Source organism: Spermophilus citellus (assembly GCF_964194105.1).
Source record: "Spermophilus citellus genome assembly, chromosome: 17".
Lineage (NCBI taxonomy): Eukaryota > Metazoa > Chordata > Mammalia > Rodentia > Sciuridae > Spermophilus > Spermophilus citellus.
Window position 1 is genome coordinate 53,076,689 of NC_138199.1, and position 21,601 is coordinate 53,098,289.

The 21,601-nt window shown below is 39.1% G+C and overlaps 1 protein-coding gene across 5 annotated transcripts in view; it reads left to right on the forward strand.

Moving 5' to 3' along the window:
- WIPF2 (WAS/WASL interacting protein family member 2) overlaps positions 1–21,601 on the forward strand; it is a 48,263-nt gene that overhangs the window by 18,904 nt on the left and 7,758 nt on the right. For all 5 annotated transcript variants that reach the window (XM_081270484.1, XM_081270485.1, XM_081270483.1 and 2 more), the window contains 4 exons: positions 2,432–2,563; positions 13,743–13,875; positions 14,561–14,677; positions 15,864–16,520. In XM_081270484.1, coding sequence (XP_081126610.1) covers positions 2,501–2,563; positions 13,743–13,875; positions 14,561–14,677; positions 15,864–16,520 — 970 coding nt within the window. In that variant the 5' untranslated portion in view covers positions 2,432–2,500. The remainder of the gene's footprint in view (positions 1–2,431; positions 2,564–13,742; positions 13,876–14,560; positions 14,678–15,863; positions 16,521–21,601) is intronic.

Here is a 21,601-nt window from a genome sequence, read left to right on the forward strand (position 1 = left end):
TGTGGTGCTGAGGATCGAACCCGGGTCGCACGCATGCCAGGCGAGCGCGCTACCGCTTGAGCCACATCCCAGCCCCCATAGCCTATTTTTATTTGGCCCTCAAACTAAGACTGGTTTTTATTTTTAAAAGATTATGAAAATCAAGAGAAGGAAAAGACAGGCCACAGACTGGGAGAAAATATTTGCAGAAGACATATCTGATAAAGGACTGTTATCTAAAACATACAAAGAGCTCTTGAAACTGAACAATAAGAAAACCAAACAACTCAGTTTTTAAAAATGATAAATAGAAAAAAAATGATAAATAGGGATTGGGTGTAGCTCAGTGGTAGAGCATGGGTTTATCATGGTAGAGCCCTAGGTTTAGTCCCCAGCACACACATACAAAAAGTCAAAAGACCTAAACAGACAGCCTCACCAGAGATGATATACAGATGGCAAGTAAGCATATGAAAATATGTTTAACATCATGTCATTAAGGAATTGCACGTTAAAACAAGATACCACCACACACCTTATACAACTGCCAAAATTCATACATCTTAGTGGTAGAGCACATGCTGAGTATGTGCAAGGACCTGGGTTCCATCCCCAGTGCTGGCAAAAAACAAACAAATCCTTTTTTTATGTGGTTGCAGTAGTGCTTGCCTGTATTTCCAGTAACTTGGGCTGAGGCAGGAGGATCGCAAGTTTGAGGCCAGCTTGGGCAACTTAGCGAGACTTTGTCTAAAAAATAAAAAGGGTTGGATATGTAGCTCAGTGGTTGAGTGCCTTTGGGTTCAAACTCCAGTACTGCAGACCAGCAAACAAAGAAAAAAAAGAATAGCCAAAATCCAAAACCACCCATGATGCAAAGATGTGAAGCAAAATGGTACAGCCACTTTGGAAGAAGTCTGGCAGTTTCTTACAGAACACAACATACTTTTATCATGTGATCCAACAGTCACACTGCTTAGTATTTACCCAAAGGAGTTGAAAAACCCTTCACATGGATGTTTATAGCACCTTTCTTCAGAATTGACAAAACGTAGAAGCAACCAAGATGTCATTCAGTAGGAATGGATGAGCAGACTGTAGTATATCTAAACAATGGAATATTAGTCAACACTAAAAAAGAAAAAAGAGCTAAAAAATGGATGTAGTATCATGTGACTATTGTCCCAGCAACTCTGAAGCTGAGGCAGGACAATCACTTGAGCACAGGAATTAGAGATCAGCCTGGGCAATATAATGAGACCTCATCTCAAAAGAAGCTAAAAAAGATGTCAAGACATTAAGGACTCTTAAATGCCTATTACCAAATGAAAAGACAATCTGAAGATGCTCTATGGTATATGATTTCAACTATATGACATTCTAGAATCAGAAAAACTATGAAGATAGTAAAAAGATCAGTGGTTGCTTAAGAATTGGAGGGATTGGCTGGGGTTATGGCTCAGTGGCAGAGTGCTTGTCTGGCACATGTGAGGCACTGGGTTCGATCCTCAGCACCACATAAAAATAAATAAAGGTATTATGCCTGTCTACAACTAAAAAGTTTATATATAAAAAAGAAAGAATTGGGAGGAAAATAAGATTAATAGAATATAGGATTTATAAGGCCATAAAACTTCTATATAATACTATAAGATGGTAGATATAACTCATTGTACATTAGTCAAAACCCACTGAATGTACCATACCAAGAGTGAACCCTATGTAAATTATGGACTTTGGATGTTAATGATGTGTCACTATAGAGTTATCATTTGTAACAAATGTACCTGTAGTATGGGAGGGTATTCATGTGTGGAGACAGAGGTATATGATAATTTTATGTAGTTTTTGCTCATTTTGCTGCTGAATCTAAAACTGCTTTAAAAATAAAGTTTAACCTGGCACAGCAGTGCATACCTGTAATCCCAGCAACTTGGGAGGCTGAGGCAGGAGGATCTCATGTTCAAAGCCAGTCTCAGCAACTTAGTGAGGCCCTAAGTAACTTAGTGAGACCCTGTCTCAAAAGAGCTCAGTGATTAAGCTCCCCTAGGTTCAATCCCTGGTAATAAATAAATAAATACTTATTTATTTAAAAAAAGAAGGGAATGGGCTTCGTTGTGCCTCAGAGGTAGAGAGAGTTCTTCCTCAGCATGCACAAGGCTCTGGGTTCAGTCCCCAGCACCTCAAAAAAAAAAAAAAAAAAAAACCAGAAAGAAAGGTTAACAAAACAAAGGAAAAATAATATGCAACAGAGACTGTTGCCTAAAATGTTTATTATCTGGCCTTTTATCAAGAATGTTTACCAAGCTCTGGACTATATTACATCACATCTAGAATATGAGGTGCTTAGTCTCTCTAGTGCCATGCCTAGTCCTCTAGTCCTCTTAAAGTGTGCGAGACTCCTCAGTGTCTTTAATGGTAAAGTAATTCTTATGATTATTTATTTCATTTACAGGTATATGAGTGACCTAAAGCTGCAAGTAAACACGGAGAGAGAGCAGTGCCAACAGGGAGCAGGGCAAGGATGCCAATTCCTCCTCCTCCTCCTCCCCCTCCTGGCCCTCCTCCCCCTCCCACTTTTAATCAGGTAGGTAGTCTTCTACTAGTCTATCTCCAAACGTTTAAGTAAACAGATTGATGGCCTTGGTTAAAAATTGGTTAAAAATTCGATTTTCCTGCCCATACCAATGTTATTTTGAGCCTGCCCTTTAATTCTGTTTTTAACATCCCAGATTTTTGGTCCTAGTATTCATAGATACTTAGGAATTCCTTGTATAGACATAGTATACTCATGACATTTGGTATGGGAAAATGGAGAACCAATATTGTCTGTCCTCATCATTTAGTCTCATGACTTCTGAAGAGGTCCATTTATTACCGTAATGGCATGTTTTATTTCCTTGTCCTGGTTCATTCTAAATAGAAATTTGAACTGGTTGTATTGGATTAGGAACTTGTGTTTCTTCCTGAACTATTTGCTTTTCAAAGGAGATTGTGTCATTTCTTTGGTATCCCTGAGAAAAGAGACAGGGATTCTTGGTGGTTGTTTCTTGCTACAAGTTCATTTTTTCCTTTTCTGCCCTGAGACAGTTCATTTTAAAGTCAAACATATCATGTCTTACACCCTATTAAGAAAGGAAGGAGCCGGCCTTGGTGGCACACGCCTGTAATCCCAGTGGTTTAAGAGGCTGAGGCAGGAGGATTGCGTGTTCAAAGCCAGCCTCAGCAAAAGAGAGGTGCTAAGCAACTCAGTGAGACCTTGTCTCTAAATAAAATACAAAATAGGGCTGGGGATGTGGCTCAGTGGTTGAATGCTCCTGAGTTAAATCCCCAGTACCAAAAAAAAAAGAAGGGCTGGGAATGTGGCTCACTGATAAAGCACCCCTGGCCTGGGTTCAATTCCAAGTGCCTATCAATTAATCAATAAAATTAAATAAATAAAATTTTCTAAAAAAAGAAAGGAAGGAAGCTGGGAATGGTGGCTCAGGCCTATAATCCCAGATACTCAGGAGGTTGAGGAAGGAAGATTGAAAGTTCAAGCTCAGGACTGGGATTGTGGCTCAGCGATAGAGCGCTTGCCTAGCACATGTGAGGCACTAGGTTTGATCCTCAGCACCACATAAAAATAAATAAAGAAATAAAATAAATTGTGTCCATCTACGCTAAAATTTTAAAAAAATATTTTTTAAGTTGTTTGATGGACCCTTATTTTTTTTTTTTTAAAGAGAGAGTGAGAGAGGAGAGAGAGAGAGAGAGAGAGAGAGAGAGAGAATTTTTAATATTTATTTTTTAGTTCTTGGCGGACACAACATCTTTGTTGGTATGCGGTGCTGAGAATCGAACCCGGGTCGCACGCATGCCAGGCGAGCGCGCTACCGCTTGAGCCACATCCCCAGCCCCGAACCCTTATTTTTTATTTGCTTATTTATATGTGGTGCTGGGAATCAAACGCAGTGCCTCACACATACATGGCAAACACTGTACTGCTGAGCTACGACTCCAGACCCTACACTAAAAATTCTTTTTTTTTTTTTTTTTAAAGAGAGAGTGAGAGAGGGAGAGGGAGAGAGAGAGAGAGAGAGAATTTTTTTAATATTTATTTTTTAGTTCTCGGTGGACACAACATCTTTGTTGATATGTGGTGCTGAGGATCGAACCCGGGCCGCACGCATGCCAGGCAAGCGCGCTACCGCTTGAGCCACATCCCCAGCCCCTAAAAATTCTTAAAAAAAAGAAAGAAAGAAAGAAAGTTCAAGCCTAGCCTCCACAATTTAGTGAGATTGCTGCCTCAGAATGGAAATTAAAGATTACCTCTAGATAGGGAATAGGGGTGGGAGGGAAAAGGAGGGAGAAGGAGAATAGCAAGGATGGTGGAAGGGGATGGTCATCATTATATAAAATACATGTATGAAAATGTGAATTTGGTGTCAACATACCTTATATACAAACAGAGATATGATAAATTGTGGTATAAAGGTGTATTAAGAATTGTAATGCAGGGCTGGGGATGTGGCTCAAGCGGTGGCGCGCTCGCCTGGCGTGCGTGCGAGCCCGGGTTTGATCCTCAGCACCACATACAAACAAAGATGTTGTGTCCGCCAAATACTAAAAAATAAATATTAAAAAAAAAAATTCTCTCTCTCTCTCTCTCCCTCCCTCCCTCCCTCTCCCTCTGTCTTTAAAAAAAAAAAATTGTAATGCAAAAAAAAATCAATAAGAGAGCTCATGTATAATGGCATAATTTGCTGTGAGCATACTTTATATACAGAGTTATGAAAAATTGTGCTGTGAATGGATAATTATGAATGTATTGCATTCCACTATTTGTCATGTATGAAATAAAAAGAAACACAATAGGTATATCTGTTAAAATGAAAGTTATTAATTCAGTGAGTATTTTTAGAAAGTTCTTAATAGACTTTCTATATGCCTGATGATAAAATAAGAATTAATAGAAAATAAAATGTTGATATTTGCTAAGGTTAATAAAAAAAAAGAATAAAAATTAAAAAGGGCTGGGAATGTAGTTCAGTGGTTAAACATCTTACTCTGGGTTTAGTCCTTAGTAATGGGAAAAAAGAAAGAAGCTTATGGAATAGATTGGTAAGAATACAAAGTTTCAATAATGGGAGGAAAAAAACCAGGGAGGCAGCCACTCTAACCTTACCTGGGCTGTGAAACCTCCTGGTGTCACATAATAAAGAAGGAATCTGTAGCTGGATAATCTCAGTGGCTTGGGAGACTGAGACGAGGATCACAAGTTCAAGGCCAACCTTAGCAATTTAGATCCTGAGCAATTTAGTGATGCTCAGTCTGAAAAAGAAAGAGGCCAGTTGCGGTGGCATACCCCTAAATCCCAGTGGTTTAGGAGGCTGAGATAGGAGGATCGTGAGTTCAAAGCCAGCAAGGCCCTTAACTCAGTGAGACCCTGCCTCTAATAAAAATACAAAAAATAGGTCTGAGGATGTGGCTCAGTGGTTGAGTGCCCCTGAGTTCAATCCCTGGTACCAAAAAAAAAAAAAAAAAAAAAAAGAGGAAGGAATCTGTGCCTTCTCATTTTAGTAAAATTTACAAGTAAAAGTAACTTCTGACAAAAATGGTCCATAGGTGTGTGTGTACATAATATATATACATATGCATATGTGTGCGCACATAATTATTTATATAATTAGGTATTTAATAGGTAAGAAATTGTGTCTTGAAGAGGAAAAGTTACTTGCTTAATTTGAGGCCAGCTTGGGTAACTTAATGAGACTCTGTCTCAAAATAGAAAGGGCTGGGGCTGGGGATGTGGCGCTCGCCTGGCATGCGTGCGGCCCGGGTTCGATCCTCAGCACCACATACCAACAAAGATGTTGTGTCCACCGAGAACTAAAAAATAAATATTAAAAATTCTCTCTCTCTCACTCTCTCTCCTCTCTCACTCTCTCTTTAAAAAAAAAAAAAAATAGAAAGGGCTGGGGGGCTGGGGATATAGCTCAGTTGGTAGAGTGCTTGCCTCGCATGCACAAGGCCCTGGGTTCAATCCCCAGCACCACAAAAAAAAAAAAGTCTGGGATACAGTTCAGGAAAAATAGGGAGTGGGAAGGGGAAAGTGACTTGTTTAATTAGATTGGTCTCAGAAGTAGGACTAGAGTGTAGGTCTGCCAACTTGTACTTATTTTCCCTATAACCTGTGGTTTTCAGACATCTTCTTAGGATGTATATGAACTCCTTTTGAGGTGAAATTTTGTATGCAAGCCCATTAAGAGCTATTGTGGCTATAGTGGGAGGAGGAAGGGGAGACAAAGGCCCTGAGAAGAGGTGATGCTTGAACTGAGTCTGAAGTGAGCAGATTTTAGTTAAAAATAGAAGTCACTTAAAGTCAAAGCAGAATGTGAAAGGATGGTGATTTGTGAGAAAACATACGGAGGTTTAGATTATTACTTGAGATAATGTGATAGGAGATGAAGCTAGAGAGGCTGAGGGTTTGGATTTTTCTCTTGTGATAATGGGGAGTTGTTAAAGTATTTCAACAACTGGAGCAACCTGTTCAGTTTGTATTAGAAAGGTCACTCTTACAGTGTGGAAGTGGATTGGGGGTTGGGATTCCACAAAAGACTATTGTTATTAAAAATTGAGGTTCTGGGGGCTCCAATTGTAGCTTAGTAGTAGAGTGCTTGCTTAGCATGTGTGAGGCCCCGGGTTTGGTCCTCAGCACCACATAAAAATAAATAAAATAGAGGTATTGTGTCTATAACTAAAAAAATAAAATAAAAAATTATAACTAAAAAAAATCTGAGGGTCTGGACTAAAGCAGTGAGGATGAAGAGTGGACATGATTTAGAAAGTAAATTTTTTAAAAATTTTGTTTATTTAATTGTAGTTGGACACAACACCCCAATTTTATTTTTATGTGGTGCTGAGGATCGAACCCCAGGGCCCTGCACATGCTAGGCGAGCCCTCCATTGCTGAGCCACAACCCCAGTCCTAGAAAGTAAAATGTTTTTTAAAAATATTTCTTTTTAGTTATAGATGGACACAATGCCTTTATTTAATTTATTTTTTTAATGTGGTGTTGAGGATTGAACCCATTGCCACACACAAGCTAGGCAAGCATTCTACCACCATGCTACAACCCCAGCCCAGAGAGTAAAATCCGTAAAGAATTTGGTGACAGAAAGAGGAAGGAGATTTGAGAGATTTGGGAGCTAGATTGATGGTTTTATTTAAAAAATAATTATGTTTGTGAAAGAGCTCAGTTTTGGACAAGTTTAATAATGTTTTCTTTACAAAAGTAATATGTTCAGCTGGGTGTAATGTATACCTATAATCCCAGGGTCTCAGAGGTTGAGGCAAGAGATTCACAAGTTAAGCCCAGACTGGGCAATTTAAAGAGGCCTTAAACAACTTAGAGACCCAGCCTCAAAATAAAAAATAAGCCAGTGGGTAGCACACACCTGTTCCCAGCAGCTCAAAAGGCTGAGGCAGGAGGATTGCAAGTTCAAAGAAAGCCTAAGCCAAAAGCAAGGTGCTAAGCAACTCAGTGGGATCCTGTCTCTAAATAAAATACAAAATAGGGCTGGAAATGTGGCTCAATGGTTGTGTCCCTTGGAATTCAATCCCTGACCCCCAAAAAATAAATAAAAATGAGAAATGAAAAGGGCTGGGGACACAGCTCAGTGATAGAGCACCCCTGAGTTCAGTCCCTAGAACTGGAATGGGGGGGGGGGAGATATATTAAAAAATTTAGAAACTGTGGATAAGGAAAAAGGAATAGCCATTCATAATCCAATCTCCCCCTTATCAGGGATTGAACTCTGGCACTCAGCCACTAAGCCACATTTTGTATTTTATTTAGAGACAGGGTCTCACTGAGTTGTTTAACACCTTGCCATTGCTGAGTCTGGCTTTGAACTCGAAATCCTTCTGCTTCATCCTCCTGAGCTGCTGAGATTGCAGGTGTGCACAACTCACCCAGTTTATAATCCAGTCTTCATAATGGTTTTATGTATATCTCCCCCTTCTTTCCCTTCTACTTAAAAAAAAAAAAGAAGAGGCTGTACATACTATACATACTGATTTCTAATCTGCTTTTTTTTTTTCATTACTATATTTTGAATAGTATGAATGGCTTCTCATGTCCTTAAATGTTTAGTAGTGTCATTTTTGGGGGTATTGAGTAATAGTATTTTCAAAACTGTTATTGTAATGTGATTGTGGAGCTGGGTACAATGGCACAAACATGTAATCCCAACAACTCTAGAGTCTTGAGAAAGGATTGCAAATTCAAATTCAAGGCCAATCTGGGCATCTTAGTAGGATTCTGTCTCAAAATAAAAAGGCCTGGAAATGAATTCTGTATATGAGTGAGTCCCTGGATTCAATTCCTATTACCTCTCCCCCCAAAAAAAGTTTGTATAAAATTAGGAAATACTAATAAAAGTAAAAAATGCCAAACTATCGTTAACTTTTGTTAACATTGTGTTTTATATTTACTGAAGGAAAATTAGAAAATACAAGAAAACCAAGAATTATTACATGATATTAATCTTCAGTAGTATATCATTGTACAGTATGTACTTGCAGAAATTTTCTGTGTATACCTTTTTTCCTCCTAAAGTATATATTGTTTATTGAGCTTTTACTATATACACTAAGCACTGTACTAACAATCTTTTTAAAAGTGTGACCTCATAGCTGAGGAGGCTGAGGCAGGAGAATCACAAGTTCAAAGCCAGCCTCAGCAAGACTCTCTCAAAACAAAAAATAAAAATAAAAAGGGCTGGGGATGTGGTTTACTGGTTAAGTGTGCATAGGTTCAATCCCTAGTATCCCCCCAAAAAGTAATAAATAAAAGTTTGATCTCACTAGGAATGTAGCTAAGAGGTAGAGAGCACTTGCCTAATGATGTGTGAGGCCTTGGGTTCAATCTCTAGCACCACAAGGAAAAAAAGAAAAGAAAAAAGTGGCACCTCATTTAATTCCCAAAACTACCTGTGTGACAGGTTCTATTGTTATTCCTGTTTTATAGAAGAGAAAACTGGAGTAACACTATTGTTTTGTAATATTTTTATTGATTGTGTCAAAATGTTTACTGCTGAGACAGATAGTTCTACATCTTTAAGAGCTTAACTAGTACTCCATTGTATAGTTATATTTTCATTGTTCCTTTTTGTTGAACTTTTATATTATTTTCAGTTATATGCTGTTATAAATAATTTATTGCAATTAGTAGCCTTGTGCATTTTTTTTCCCCCCTCAAAACTAATTCCTGGGGCTGGGGTTGTGGCTCAGTAGTAGAGCACTTGCCTAGCACGTGCAAGGTGCTGGGTTCCATCCTCAGCACCACATAAAAATAAATAAATAAAATAAAGGTATTGTGTCCAACTACAACTAAAAAAAAAAAAATATTTAAAAAATAAATAAATAAAAGTTAGGCTGGGTGCCATGGCATACACCTATAATCCCAGCAGTTTGGGAGGCTGAGGCTGGAGGATTGGGAGTTCAAAGACAGCCTCAGCAATTTAGCAAGGCACTTAGCAACTCAGTGTGATCCTGTCTCTAAATTAAAAAAAAAAAAAAAAAAAAAAGGATGGGGCTGGGGTTTTTGGCTCAGTGGTAGCGTGCTTGCCTAGCTCTGAGAGGCACTGGATTCTATCATCAGCACCACATATAAATAAATAAACAAAATAAAGATATTGTGTCCATCTACAACTAAAAAGGGGGGTGGCTGAGAATATGGCTCAGTGGTTAAGTGATTTTTTTGGATTGGGTTCAATCCAAAAAAAAAAAGAACAATTAAAAAAACCCAAAATTACCTAAATAAATTTAAAAAATAAGAAGTTACACTAAAAGTGAATCTGCTTTAAAAAATATATATAATTGGACTGGGATCACCACTCAGTGGTAGAGCGCTTATCTAGCATGTGTGAGGCACTGGGTTTGATTCTCAGCACTGCATATAAATAAATGAATAAAATTAAGGTTCATCAACATCTAAAAAATATTTTTATAAAAGTATAATAATAATTATTATTATTTTATACTCGGGGGTTAAACTCAGGGGCATTTAACCACTGAACCACATTTCCAGCCCATTTTTTGTTTTGTTTTTTGTTTTTTGTTTTCAGGGGGGCGAGTACTGTGGGGATTGAACTCAGGAGCACTCAACCACTGAGCCGCTTCCCCAGCCCTATTTTGTATTGTATTTAGAGTCAAGGTCTCACCGAACTGCTTTAGCACCTTGACATTCCTGAGGCTGGCTTTGAACTCATCCTCCTGCCTCAGCCTCCTGAGCCGCTGGGATTCAGGTGTGCACCATTGAACCTGGTCTGTTTTGTTTTGTTTGGTTGAGACAAAGTCTTGATAAGTTGCTTAGGGATCTTGCAGGGTTGCTAAGGCTGGCCTCAAACTTTCTTTTTTATTAGTTTTTTGTTCTTATTTTTATGTGCTGCTAATAATCAAACCCAGCACCTCACACGTTAGGCAAGCATTCTACCACTGAGCTACAACATCAGCCCTGGCCTCCTATTTCAATCCTCCTATTTCAGCTTCCTGGCCTCCTGAGACGCTGGGATTACAGCTATGTGACACTGTGCCTGACTGTAAAATTAATTTCAAGAAGTAGAATTCTTGTGCCAGACTTTCTTAAGGCTTTTGATACACATTGTGAAATTACTTTTTAGAAAGATTATACCAATTTATCTTGCCCTACATGGTGTGAGTGCCTGTTTCTCTGAATATTTATGACCACCATATGGTACTTCTTCATTATACACATTTTTTTTTGAGCTCAGTGTACCAGGCGTGTACTGCAGTGAGCAGTGGTCCCTGCCTTCGTGAAGCTTGTAGTCTTTTTAGTAATGATGTAATCTTTACCAGTTTAATAGGCAACTAATGATACTCTGTTTTAGCATGCATTCTTTTTTAATACTATGTATATTTTGTTTGTATTGGTGGTTATTTTATTTCTTTTGTGAAGTATTGGCTATGTTCTTTGCTTATTTTCTTGTTGATTTTTAAGTTGTCATTATATGGTAAAGCTCCATAGGTAGGATATTACCTTTGTGTTTATCATATATTACATTTGTCCCAGATATCTTTTCCTCCCAGTTTGTCATCTGCCTATATTCCTAAATAAATAATTTGTAATAAGTAATTCTGTCAGTCTTTTCCGATATTTTAGTTGTCATGTTTAGAAGGTCCTTCCACTTACCTATTTTCTCCATACAGTACATATATGGTTTTGTTTTTTACACTTAAATTTTATAATTCAACTAGGAATTTAACTTTATAAGCAGATGTCATCCACTGTGTATTTAGTAATCTATCTATTCTGCACTGAAGAAATATATTTTTATTCTTCAAGTACTGGGTATTGAACCCAGAGCCTCATTACAGCAAGCTCTCTATCACTGAGCCATATTCCCAGCCTTGTTTTTTTTTTTTTTTTTTTTTTTTTTTTAAATAGCTTTATTTTATTCATTTTATTTTATGTGGTGCTGATGTTTGAATCCAGGGCCTCACATGTGCTAGGCAAGCATTCTACCACTGAGCCACAACTCAGCCCCTCCAGCCTTTATTATTACCATTTTATTTTAGTTGTACTGGGGTTTAATCCCAGGGGCACTTTCTTTGTTACTTAGCTACCTCCTCACTCCTTTTTATTTTGAGACAGGGTCTTGCCTTGAACTGGTGATCCTCCTGTCTTGCTCTCTCTGTCTTAGCTAGGATTATAGGCATGCACCATTTTCTTATTTCTTTCTTTCTTTCTTTCTTTTTTTTTTTTTTTTTTTTTTTTTGTGGTTGTGGAGATTGAACCCAGGGCCTTGTGCATGCAAGGCAGACACTCTACCAACTGAGCTATATTCCCAGCCTATTCTTATTTCTTAACATTGACCTGGATCTGCTTATGAACTTCATATTTTATTGCATTTATTAGCTCTGTCCCTGTACTCCTGTTGTTACTCTTGGCTTTTGGTGGCACACATCCTATTTTTTTTGGCCGGGTGTTGAGGGGAGTACCGGGTGTTCAACTCAGGGACACTTGACCACTGAGCCACATCCCCAGTCCTATATTGTTTATATATAAATTATATATATATGTGTGTGTGTGTGTGTGTGTGTGTGTGAGAGAGAGAGAGAGAGAGAGAGAGAGAGAGAGAGAGAGTATTTAGTTGTTGATAGACCTGAGAAATGAATGTAGTGCCTCACACATGCCAGGCAAGTGCCCTATTTTGTATTTTATTTAGAGACAGGGTCTCACTGAGTTGCTTAGCACCTCACTTTTGCTGAGGCTGGCTTTGAACTCAGAATCTTTCTACCTCAGCCTCCCAAGCCACTGGGATTACAGGCATATTCCACTGCACCCAGTCACAAGTCCTGTTTTCTTAAAAATTCCATTTGTTTAGTTTAAAAAGCTCTAAGCTTACAAATTATGTTAAGATTTAACACATATATAATATTGGGTCTTCCTATTCAGGAATACCATTATTGATGTGTTATATTTACAAGTAGAATATTCATTTGGAGATGTCCTGTAGTCTTTGGTGCATATATATATATATATAGGTATGAAGCTCAGATCATAGGCATGGGGGACAAGAAAAAAAAGATGTGGGATTTTGGGGCTTACATGTGGTATGCAAACCATTAGATGAGCTTGCTCAGAAACATTTGATGGAGGCTAAGCATAGCTCTCTGGGAATTGACATTTAAGAGGAAAATAAATTACCTGAAAAAATACACGATGTTGAAAATTTCAATTGGGAGAGTAGACAAGGTAAGGACCTTTAAATCTTGGTTCTGTTTACTAATCATGTGACATTACTTTCCTAAACCTTTATTTCCTCTTCTTTGGAATGGGAATATTATTATCTATTCTATAATATTGTTTAGAGTATAAACTGAAGAAAGATGGAGACAACAGGATATGTTAGTAGAGATAAGATGAGCTTTGTGGTCACCATTGGGGTTTGGATTCTTGCTTTACCATTTACAAAGTTGTACTGTCTTAGGAAGCTATTCAGCTTCTGGTTCACACTTTCCAAGTGGGGGATAATGATAATAATACCTTTCTCATAGGAATATTTCTAGGTTTCAATGAGATAATATAGATAATATGCTTAGCACAATTTCTGGGACTCAAATGTTTGCGTTGGTGATGGTGATATGTATAGAGTGGTCAATGCACAAAACCTAGCGTATGGATAATATTAGTGCAGGCCTTCTGTCTGAAACTTATGAATAGGAAGAGATCTAGGGCTGGGGATGTGGCTCAAGCGGTAGCGCGCTCACCTGGCATGCGTGCGGCCCGGGTTCGATTCTCCAGCACCACATACAAACAAAGATGTTGTGTCCGCCAATAAATAATAAATAAATAAATATTAAAAAAAAAAAAGGAAGATATCTATACTCTTCACAAAAGTTTAGAATAGGGGCTGGGGATGTGGCTCAAGCGGTAGCGCGCTCGCCTGGCATGCGTGCGGCCCGGGTTCGATCCTCAGCACCACATACCAACAAAGATGTTGTGTCCGCCGAGAACTAAAAAAAAAAAAAAAAAAATTCTCTCTCTCTCTCTCTCCTCTCTCACTCTCTCTTTAAAAAAAAAAAAAAGTTTAGAATAGGAGAAAAAAGACTGGCACATTGATATGGCCATTTGGGACATATGTGTGATTGGGTCACGCAGGCCTCTTATGGAATCCAGTTTCACTTAGGTTATTTATCTTGAGCTTGTGATGAAGGGAACTATTTAGGTAAACATTTTATTTCCCTCTTCCTCCAGGCAAACATAGACCCTCCCAAGCTGAGTAGAGATGAGCAGCGGGGAAGAGGTGCCCTCTTACAGGACATTTGCAAAGGGACCAAACTGAAGAAGGTGACCAACATTAATGATCGGAGTGCTCCTGTCCTCGAGAGTGAGTCTAAGCTTCATTTCCTAGTGAGACATGAGGATTCCAGAATTGACTTGGAGATTTATCTGGGCTGTCATTTTTATTATTGAGTCTTGAGTGAGAAACTTTTGTCCTGGGACTTCCATTGGCTCTTCCTGTTTGCTCATTTGAATACTTAAAAATTTCTTCCTGACCCTTGACAAGTATTCTCCAAGTTAAGACTCCCACCTTCTAATGCTTGTTGGGACACATCTTTGGCTGTTCTTTGAGAAGACTACTACATTCCTAGAAACCTCTTGACTGAAACCAAACATGATTTTATAATTGCTACAAGTTTCCATTCCTGTAGTCCTCTGGAGAGTTTCCTTGAACTGTTAGCTCCCTTACATCTGGGATTTGGAAAGGAAAGCCCAGAGAACTCTGTTGAACGTTTCTTTATCCCACTTGTTATCACTTCACCCTAAGTAAGAGAAGAATGGCTCCTTGTTCCTTTTGTTTTTTTCTCTTTCATCACAGTGAAGAGTTCCATCCCCATTTGAAGCTGTGGAGTAGAAAGGTCTAGCTTTTTTAAATGAAAAAGAAAAAAAAAAAAAAAGCAAGATTGGTTTGTTTGCGAATTAAAGCCCAGATAGAGGAGGGGTTTGTCTCAGGGTTGACTGGTCATCAGCACAGAATATACGACATGAAAACTTAATGGTATGCTTTCCAGAGCCCAGAGGAAGCAGTGGTGGTTACGGCTCTGGAGCTGCTGCCCTGCAACCCAAGGGAGGTCTCTTCCAAGGAGGAGTGCCGAAGCTCCGCCCTGTGGGAGCCAAGGACGGTTCAGGTATCTGATAAATACTTTCTTAGGAGATTTCTAAAGTGCATTTGTTAATTTCTGACTTGTCCCAAGTAGGTCATCTGGCGTTGAGGACTGTGGTTGAGGTGGGAACAGAGGAGTAGTTACAGAATAAACAAAATTTGAGAGGTTAAATAAAAATGTATTCAACTTAGGTAAAGAAAATGTGATAGATATACAAAAGAATATTATTCGGCATTTAAATAAAAGGAAATTCTGTCATGCCTGTAATTCCTAAACCACTGAGCCACAACCCCATATAGACATAAATAAGCTAGGAGGACAGTATTTTAAGTGAAATAAGCCAGATAGACACAGAAAGGCGAACACTGTATGATCTCACTTATATTTAGAATCTAAAATAATTGAATGTGGAAGTTGAGAATACAATGTTGGTTACTAGTAGCTCGGTTAAGCCAGAGATATTGATCAAAAGGGGATAAGGACAGAGATATTAATCAAAGAGTAGAGAGTTTCAGTTAGACAGGGAAAATACATTTTAGTAATCTATTACATAGCATGGTAATTATAGTGAATAATAATATATATTTCAGAATTGCTGAAAGAGTGATTTTAAATGTTATTACTGTGAAGAAATAAATATTTGGGGCTGGGGATGTGGCTCAGCGGTAGCGCGCTCGTCTGGCATGCGTGCGGCCCGGGTTCGATCCTCAGCACCACATACCAACAAAGATGTTGTGTCTGCCGAGAACTAAAAAATAATAAATATTAAAAATTCTCTCTCTCTCCTTCCTCTCTCACTCTCTCTTTAAAAAAAAAAAAAAAAAGAAAAAAGAAATAAATATTTGACACGCTAGGTTTGTTAATCAGCTTGATTTAATCCTTCCACAGAGTATATATCATACATAAGTATGTATAGGTATTATTTGCCAACTAAAAATAAAATCAAAAAAATTATTCAGCTTATATCAGCAAAAATTTTTAAATGATTCTGAGCCTAAAAATCAAATAAAAACTCAGAACTAAGTCTGGGAAGTAGCTCAGTGGTAGAGGGAGTGCTTTATATTTGTCAAGCCCTGGGTTTGACTCTCAACACCACAAACAAAACAAATTCCAGAATAGTGAAGGTTGCACTGAGGAGGCAGGTGAAGTAGAGATACTGTCTAATAGATACCTTGCTCTGTTGACCCAGTGTTGTCTGATGTATTTGTAGAGAACATAGCTGGTAAGCCAGCGCTACAAGTCCCCAGTTCTAGAGCTGCTGCCCCAAGGCCTCCAGTATCTACAACCAGTGGACGTCCGCAAGATGATACAGACAGTGGCCGAGCCTCCCTCCCAGAACTGCCCCGGATGCAGAGACCCTCTTTACCGGACCTTTCTCGGCCCAATACCACCAGCAGTACGGGCATGAAGCACAGCTCCTCCGCGCCTCCCCCACCACCTCCAGGGCGTCGTGCCAACGCACCCCCTACACCTCTGCCTATGCACAGCAACAAAGCCCCAGCCTACAACCGAGAGAAACCCTTGCCACCGACACCTGGACAAAGGCTCCACCCTGGCCGAGAGGGCCCTCCTGCTCCCCCTCCAGTGAAACCACCTCCTTCCCCTGTGAATATCAGAACAGGACCAAGTGGCCAATCTCTGGCTCCTCCTCCGCCGCCTTACCGCCAACCTCCTGGGGTCCCCAATGGACCTTCCAGTCCCACTAATGAATCAGCCCCTGAGCTGCCTCAGAGACACAATTCTTTACATAGGAAGACACCCGGGCCTGTCAGAGGCCTAGCACCTCCTCCACCCACCTCAGCATCTCCCTCTTTATTGAGTACTAGGCCTCCTCCTCCAGCTCGAGACCCTCCTAGTAGAGGAGCAGGTAAGTGTTTGGAAACCCCTTTATTTCCTTTCATGATTTTTTCTTTTCACCTTTTTTTCCTCAGAGTGTCCCTTCAGTGATTGAGGAGAAGAATAATTCATACACTTGTATTATTGAGAGCCATTGTTTTGGTACCTGGGATTGAACCCAGGGATGTTTAACCACTGAGCCATATCCCCAGCCTGTTTTTTTGTTTTTTTTTTTTTTTAAAAACATGGTGTAATTTTTTTTAAAATACCTTTATTTTGTTTTATTTATTTATTTATTTATTTTATGTGGTGCTGGTGATCAAACCTGGTGCCTCATACATGCTAGGCAAGCGCTATACCACTGAGCTACAACCCCAGCCTCCCAGCCTGTTTTTTGTTTTTTGTTTTTTGTTTTGTTTTTTACAGGGTTATGGAAAGTTGCTTAGGGCCTCACTAAGTTGCTGAGGCCAGCTTTGAACTTGTGATCCTCCTGCCTCAGCCTCCTGAGACACTGGAATTATAAGCATGGGGCACTGCACTCAGCTTTGAGAGTGGTTTTATATGTCAGACTCTGATAGGGAAACATGAGTAAATAGAAAAGATAAAAAATTCTTGTTCTGGATAAAGTAGTAAAACAAATATATGGTCTACTTTGGAGAAACACAAAGGAGAGAAGAAATATGAGGGTGGGAATGAGGAAATACTTTGAGATGGAGTAGTTAAGAGTCAGGACAAAGCCTTACTGATACAATGATTTTTTTTTTTTTTTTTTTTTGGTATTGGGAATTCAACCCGGGGGTGCTTTACTGCTGAGCCACATTTCTAGCCTTTTTTGTTTTTCATTTTGAGATAGAGTTTTGCTAAGTGGCTGACACTGATCTCAAACTTGTGATCTTCCTGCCTTAGCTTCCTGAATTGCTGGGATTACAGGCATGTGCCACTGCACTCAGCATTTTTTTTTTTTTTTTTGGTACTGGGGAATTGAATTCGGGTGCTTAACCACTGAGCCACATCTCCAGCTCTTTTTATGTTTTAAACAGTGACAATTTGGCAAAGACCTGAAATAACGATGGGTAAGCTTAGAAATTCTCTGAAGAGTATAACCATTGCAGGCAATGGGGACAAGTGAAGAGGCCTCAAGGCATGACTGTTTTGTTTTTTTTTTTAAGGAGTATTTTTGACTCATTTTGGGGACAGTAGGGAGGTCATTTTGACAGGATGAGAAGGAGTAAGGGGAAGAGTGGCAGGAGTGGAGGTGAGAAAACTAGATTTTCCTGAGAGAACATTGTAGGACTTTGTGAAGAGTTTGGACTGAACTCTGTGATGGGGAGCTACTGGGGGGCGGGGGTTAACAGAGAAGTAGTATTTATTTGATTTACTATTTAATGAGACCACTAGCTTCTGTGTTGAGAACAGACTGTAGGAAGATTGAGGTGGCAAAAAGGAGACCACTCAGGAGGCTGTTGGAATAAACTGGGCAGGTGGGTAAGACAGCAGCAGATTTGGGAGAGGAGTGCTGTTTGGTTTTTGGCATTAAATAAGTTTGAGATGCCTATTAGACGTCCAAGGAGAGAGAGTGAATTGGTGATTGAATGACACTTTAAAGTTTAGGGGAGAGATCTGGGCTAGAGAGGTTAATCTGAATGGCATCAAAAACCACATGCTTGATGATATCACCTAAAGAGGTAGTTATATATAGAAAATGTCTGTGTCTGGAGCCTCCTATGTTAGAGATGAAGCAGAGGAAATAAAAATCCTCTAATGAGGAAGGAGGGAGAAAAACCAAGAGAGTGATGGAAAAACCTCAAGGTAAAGTGAGCACCTCTTTTCAGTGCTGTTGAAGGGTCTGGTAAGTTGGAGGCTGAGAACTGACGTTGGTCTTAGTATCAGAGGACCAAAACAAACAAACCAACAAACCAGCAGAGTGGGAACAATTTACCTGAATAGTCTTTGAGGAGACAGGAGGAAATGGGATCTGATCTATAGGTAAGGGGTCTTCCATAGAAACAAGAGAATAAGTAGTGCAGTAGTAGGAGCTTGTGAAGTTTCTTCTAATTTGCTTGTTTTCACAGTGAAGAACATCAGCTATAAGTGATAGGGAAGGAGAGGACAGTTTGAGGATAGAGAGAAAAGGCATGAAATGGCCATCTGGAACGCAGGAGTTGAATGGACTAGCATTCTAGGGTAGCTAAAATGTAAAAGGCCTACTTCAGATTAGGGGCTATATGTTTTAAGTAAGAGTAATCAACATGGTGTGTGTTCAGCTGTGCATTTGCAGGTACAGAATAAGGTGCAGAATTGTAGGTAACCAGTGTTGGCATTTTTGGGGCATGTGTGATTGTAAGGGAGAGTGGGGAGTGGGTATATAAAGTTGTATTCCTGTTATTGGACTTTGAACCATTCCTCCCAAAAGTGGCTGTTAAGCTCTATGTGTACATATATTAATCTTTATATGTATAGAATGTTGATAAAGAAATTGTCACTGGGCATGGTATCATATGCCTGTAGTCTAAGTTACTCGGGAGACTGAGGCAGAAAGATCTCTTGAGCCCAGGAGTTTGAGGCCAGCTTGGGCAGCATAGTAAGATACTGTTTCAACAATAAAAGTCTTGTCTTCAAGAAGTATGCATTATAAGCCCATTAAGCCGGGCATGGTGGCATACGTCTGTAATCCCAGCTACTTGGAATGTTGAGGCAGGAGGATGGAAGGTTTAAAACCAGCCTCAGCAATTTAGTGAGGCCCTGAGCAACTTAGCAAGACCCTATCTCAAAATAAAACATAAAAAGGGCTGGGGATGTAGTTAAGTGCCCTGGGTTCAATCCCTGGTACCAAAAAAAAAAAAAAAAAAAAAAAAAAGCAAAAGTCCATTAACCTGTGCTGCTGCTTAGTTAGGTACATACAGATTTGTACTTTAGGAGTTGGCAATCTAATAAAGGCCAAACAGTAGTCCACACGTTTTTGACCCATATTTCCTTAGTTTTTGCCACAAGGATATGGTCCTAAGGTGGCCCTTGATTCTAAGAAGTTCAGGTTTAATTAATTATTATTATTATTTTTTTGTGTGTGAGAGATACTGGGGGTTGAACCCAGGGAGGGGCACTCTACCAGTGAGCTGCATCCCTAGCCCTTTTTTTTAAATTTTAAGACTGAGTCTTGCTAAGTTGTCGAGGCTGGCCTAGAACTTGCAATCCTTCTACTCTAGCCTCCTGAGTTCTTGGGCTTACAGGTGTGTGCCACCATATCTGGCCTATTTTTTTTTAATTTAATGATTTTTTTAAAAAGACACTTTATTTGGGAAAAGCTTGTTATCTTTCAAACCCATCCAGGAGAGAAGCAGAGAAAAACACAATTTCTATATGGTTTGAATAGTCTATAGACGTCTTGCTTCTCACATTTCAGTTCTATGTGCTTTGTTTGGAAAATTTTGAAATTATGATCTTTGTTCTTCTGTCTAGTTAGCCATTACCAATGTTGGACTGGGAGAGGCCTTGGCTTATGTCTCATCAGTACCAGAACAGCAGTTCTTTTTTTATCTATTTTATTTTTTTAGTTATAGACAGACACAATACATTTCTTTATTCATTTATTTTTACGCAGTGCTGAGGATTAAACCCAGTGCGTCACATGTACTAGGCAAGTGCTCTGTCACTGAGCTACAGACCCAGCCCAAAACAGCAATTCTTTTTATTTTTTTATTTTTAGTTGTCAGTGAACCTTTATTTTGCTTTTTATTTATATGTGATACTGAGAATCAAATCCAGTGCCTCCCACATGTCCGGCAAGCACTCTGTCACTGAGCTACAACCCCAGCCAGAGAACAGCAATTTTTAAGAGTTGTACATTGGGAAAAAAAGATATTTTTATCTGAGGTTTTCTGAGTAGTGACTCTATTTGTTGTATGGCTTTGGGCAGATTGCTCTGATTTTCTGTTTCTTTACTTACCTGTAAGTGATTCAGCTATGGTGGCACAGGCCTGCCTGTAATCCCAGTAACTTGGGAGGCTGAGGCAGGAGGATCACAAGTTCCAGGCTAGCTTCAGTAGCCTAACAAGACCCTGTCTCAAAATAAAAAGTAAAAAGAGCTGGGGGTGTAGCTAAGTGTCACAGCACCCCTGCATTCAATCTCCAGTATTGCAAAAATAAATTAATTAAAATTAAAAACATAATAAACTAAATAAAAGTATGTGTGAAAATGTGAGGTGCTGATGAATTTTACTGGTTTTATGCAAATTGCTTCTAGGTATGGACTTACCGTTTTAGATAATATTGTGGCACTATTATGTGATAATGTCCTTTTGTTTCTATATGAATTATTTATATTTGAAAGCATGGAATCTTTAATTTCTCAAGAGTGCTCAGCCACCAAAAAACTTGGTTTTATTGATCCACAGAATTTATTTTCTTAAATTTTCCTTTGAGGAGTAAAATACGGTCCTTTTTTAAGGGAATCAAAAGAGAAAATTGATCCATCATGTTTTCTTCAAAACTCGGATTATTTTGGATTCCAAAAGGCTGTCTCCTACCCCAGGGCTTCTTTTGTAAGCTGATTGTTTTTTTTTAGGGTCTTTGGACTCTTGTTCTGTCATTTGAAATAGTCTTAAAACAGGATCTGTCAAAGAGCTCAGAGGCTTATTGGAGAGAGTGGGACATGGTTGGGATGACCCTTTGTGAGAAAGGAGCTGGATAAACCAGGCCGATCATTCTTGGCTTACTCTGTTTTGGCCAGCTCAGGTTGTCATTCCTCACTGTGACCTGTCTAGTGTCTAGCTGGTATCCTTGTGAACCTAACTAACTCTCTCTGCCTTACAAGTAAATACAGTTTTTCAGGGCCCTAGGAAATCTAGGGTTTAGGGAATAAAAAAGAGCTTTGATTTGGGATAAAAACAGGTTTAGAGATCTGCTAGGTGATAAGGAGATTAATCTTTATTATATCCAGTGACCCCTGCCCATATCTTAAACAGTCCTTAAAAAGAATGAGAGAGAGAATTCACATTCTGAGCATATCTTATGAGAAACAAAAACTAACATTTATTGAGTCTGTTGTGCTAGATTGTGTGTGTTCATGTGTATCATCCCATTACTGTGTTCAGCTATATGATCACCCTACAGGAG